Genomic DNA, 2891 nt, shown 5'->3' on the forward strand with positions numbered 1-2891 from the left:
AAGGGATAATAATTTAGAGGTTATAGTTGAAGTGCAGTGCAGGTCTTTGTAGAAACCTTGCTCGATCATTCAGGAAGATGATGCAATCATGAGGACTATATGCATTATCTGTGGGACCAAAGTGTAGGGTGTTTAATTAAAAAAAAAAAAACTGTTCTCAATTTGAGAGACTTCTCGGGGTTAGTCTGTGTGAAACATGTTCATCATTGCATTAGAGAATCTATTTTAGTGTAGGTTAAGTAGCTTTCTAGTGAATATCTTAATCTAATACCACAGTTAATCTTTTCTGACAGGCCTCCAGTGTATGCATATATAAACACACTCAAATTGCAGTGGCTGTTGGACAAGTGCTTTTTAAGTTGACAATATCTTACTGTTTGAAGAGCTCGCATTAACGGGAAAAGGAATTGTACACAGCTTGAAATAACCTGTTTTGCTTTGACTACAGTGATTTCTGAAGATCGGCTTCTGTTTCAACTGTACCTCTGTATATTAGCTATATTGTTCACTTAAATTTATTGTTAGAAAAGCTAAGTGCAAAAAAAAAATGCAGTTAAGGTATCAAGCCATTAGTTCCAACACCATTTTAGCTATTCAGTTAAAGCTGTAAGTTGCTGACCGAAACCCACACAAATGATTTCTGTAGTCAGTGGTGGTACACATGGACAGAACTAAAGAGCTTTCTGTTTATACACAGTAAGCATAGTCTTAATCAAGCAGTAGAAATATTTGTTAGAGTGAAGCAGTAGCCCCTAAAATGAAATAAGCCTCATGTTCATTTTTTTTCAACCCACAGCATGCTAGCTATGTCCTTTTTTCCTTTTAAGTTCATGTATTAAGTTACTTAAGTCCCATATTAGTTTCCTGTTGAGAGCGCCGAGAACTAGTGTGTGCACATGTGCATGTGTCTAAGACCACTGAAGCAGCATCAACCACCCGCTGAATTGTCAGCTCCATCCTCTCCCTTTTGAGTCAGTTGCCAGAACTGATACCACATTCCTTCCAGACCTGTAGTACATCTCACACAGAAGTAGTTGCCGGGGTGCTTTTCATTAACAAAAAGCTTACAGCCAGTCTTGAGTGCAGCTCCCACCCACATTTCCTACCTTGTTCTCTTCTATAAAAGGTCTCTTGAAGGAAATTAAACTTACTAATCTGAATCTTTAGGTTACCCAGACAAAGTAATTCATTAAGCCCAGACAGTCCTTTCTGACCTTTGCTCTCCTCTCAGCAGGATGATGTGACCTACCTGCCAAGCCTTCATTTGAGCTGAGGTGCTTCCTGGCGAGCAGGGAGTAGGGAATGAAGTACTTGGGGGTTATGCCTTTGTTACAGCCAGCTCTCAGTAATTCTGCAGTATGGAGATTTCGAGTCAAGTAACTCACTTGTATCAAAGTTATTAACAGTCAGTTCACTGGTCAAGTTGTAAAGGACTGTCAGTCTGAAAGTGTTTATTGCTTACTCAATACATAACATAAGTTAAAACACTGAAGTTGCTACTACAGTGAAGGTAACCACACTTTCTAGTATGCTTCAAAAGCCCTAAGCAGTCAGTACAAAGATGCACCCCATAGCCCCACTCAAAGCAACGCAAACTCAAGTCCAGGGTCCAGATTTACCTGGACAGGCAGCTGCTTGCAATGCTGCTCATGCCTTCATAGCCTACCTTGCACATCTTCACAACGCGTTTGAAGTTGATTTTTCAGGTTGCCAAATGATTTCCTAAAGGGTATGGCAGAGATCTGCTGCTCACGCAGTTTAACCAGGTTTGATATGGGATTTTCAGAGCTCTGCACTTGAGAAGGTCTCCTACTGAAGGAGGGGTAAAGTTTAGGGGCTCTGTGATTCATCTAAGCAGGTTTGCCATTCGATAAGCAGCTTCCAAAATCCCATTAATGGTATCCCCACCACTGATGAACAATTTGATCTTCAGGTTCAGTCACTAGGGTCCTATTACCGCATTCTTCCCAACGTCTGACCTTCCCATTCTCTACCAAGATAAATTTCCACTCTACTTTGGTGTCTACTGGCAGACTAATGGATTCCGACCAGAAGCCATCCTTGTCGTACTTGAGGGGAACATAGCTGTGCCACTGGCCAAGACACTCGTGGTCACCAGTAACACCAATCAGCTGAGCGTCAGAGTGCGTGATGTAGTGTACGCGGAAAGTCACGTGGCTATTTTGAAACATGGGGGGCACAGCTGCAACTCTCTTTGCTTTCAAGTCCCCATCAGGGCAGTCTCCTTGTTCCCATTCCTTGCTGTCCGAGTCTTCCACGCTGCCATTCTTGCCAGCCTCCCCCCAGGCCAGGTGCTCAGAAACAACCTCCCACTCTTCATGGTCCAAGTCCCTACTCTCAGCTGGCTGATCCGGCTGCTCCTCACTTCTGTCCTTACAAACATCATCGGAGGCTCCTGCCAAGTTCCTCACACACTGTCCATCACTTGCCTGTCCTGTCTGGGGTCTCAATTCACCTGCCTGGCTGCCATGCATATCAGCTGGATGATCCCTGGAGTCAGTAGCACCCTGCTTTGGGAGCAGCCGCTCCATCTCCGGAGTTCCACTGGCAACTCCTCCACTTTGAACATGGTTAAGCTCTTTCCTTGGTATAGCCGCCAGATCCTCCCCTGGCTTCTGAGGGCTGGACAGGGCAGCAGCCTGGGCCTCCAGCAACACTTGCTCACCGCTCGCCAGAAGATCCTCTAAAAGTGACATTTAATTAAAACAGGAATGGTTTATGCAATGCAGTTAAGCTTAGCGGCAACAAATCCAAGTCCTCGCTGGCAGGCTTGGGCAGACAGAGACACACCGAGCATCGCCTCCCCCAGCAGCACTCCCCGCAGCACCCTCGCCCGGTACCTGTGGCCGCTGTCGTCTCGCCTCTCGCCT

At 45.2% G+C, this 2891-nt stretch overlaps 1 protein-coding gene across 1 annotated transcript in view; it reads right to left on the bottom strand.

Annotated features, from left to right (window-relative positions):
- Positions 1 to 1419: 1419 nt before the first annotated feature.
- LOC103916963 (starch-binding domain-containing protein 1-like) overlaps positions 1420 to 2891 on the bottom strand; it is an 8452-nt gene continuing 6980 nt past the window's right edge. The window contains exons 4-5 of the mRNA XM_009324043.1: positions 2862 to 2889; positions 1420 to 2704 (exon numbers count right to left, since the gene is read on the bottom strand). Coding sequence (XP_009322318.1) covers positions 1893 to 2704; positions 2862 to 2889 — 840 coding nt within the window. The 3' untranslated portion in view covers positions 1420 to 1892. The remainder of the gene's footprint in view (positions 2705 to 2861; positions 2890 to 2891) is intronic.

The sequence above is a fragment of the Pygoscelis adeliae genome, unplaced genomic scaffold (assembly GCF_000699105.1).
Source record: "Pygoscelis adeliae isolate BGI_AS28 unplaced genomic scaffold, ASM69910v1 Scaffold55, whole genome shotgun sequence".
Taxonomy (NCBI): Eukaryota; Metazoa; Chordata; class Aves; order Sphenisciformes; family Spheniscidae; genus Pygoscelis; species Pygoscelis adeliae.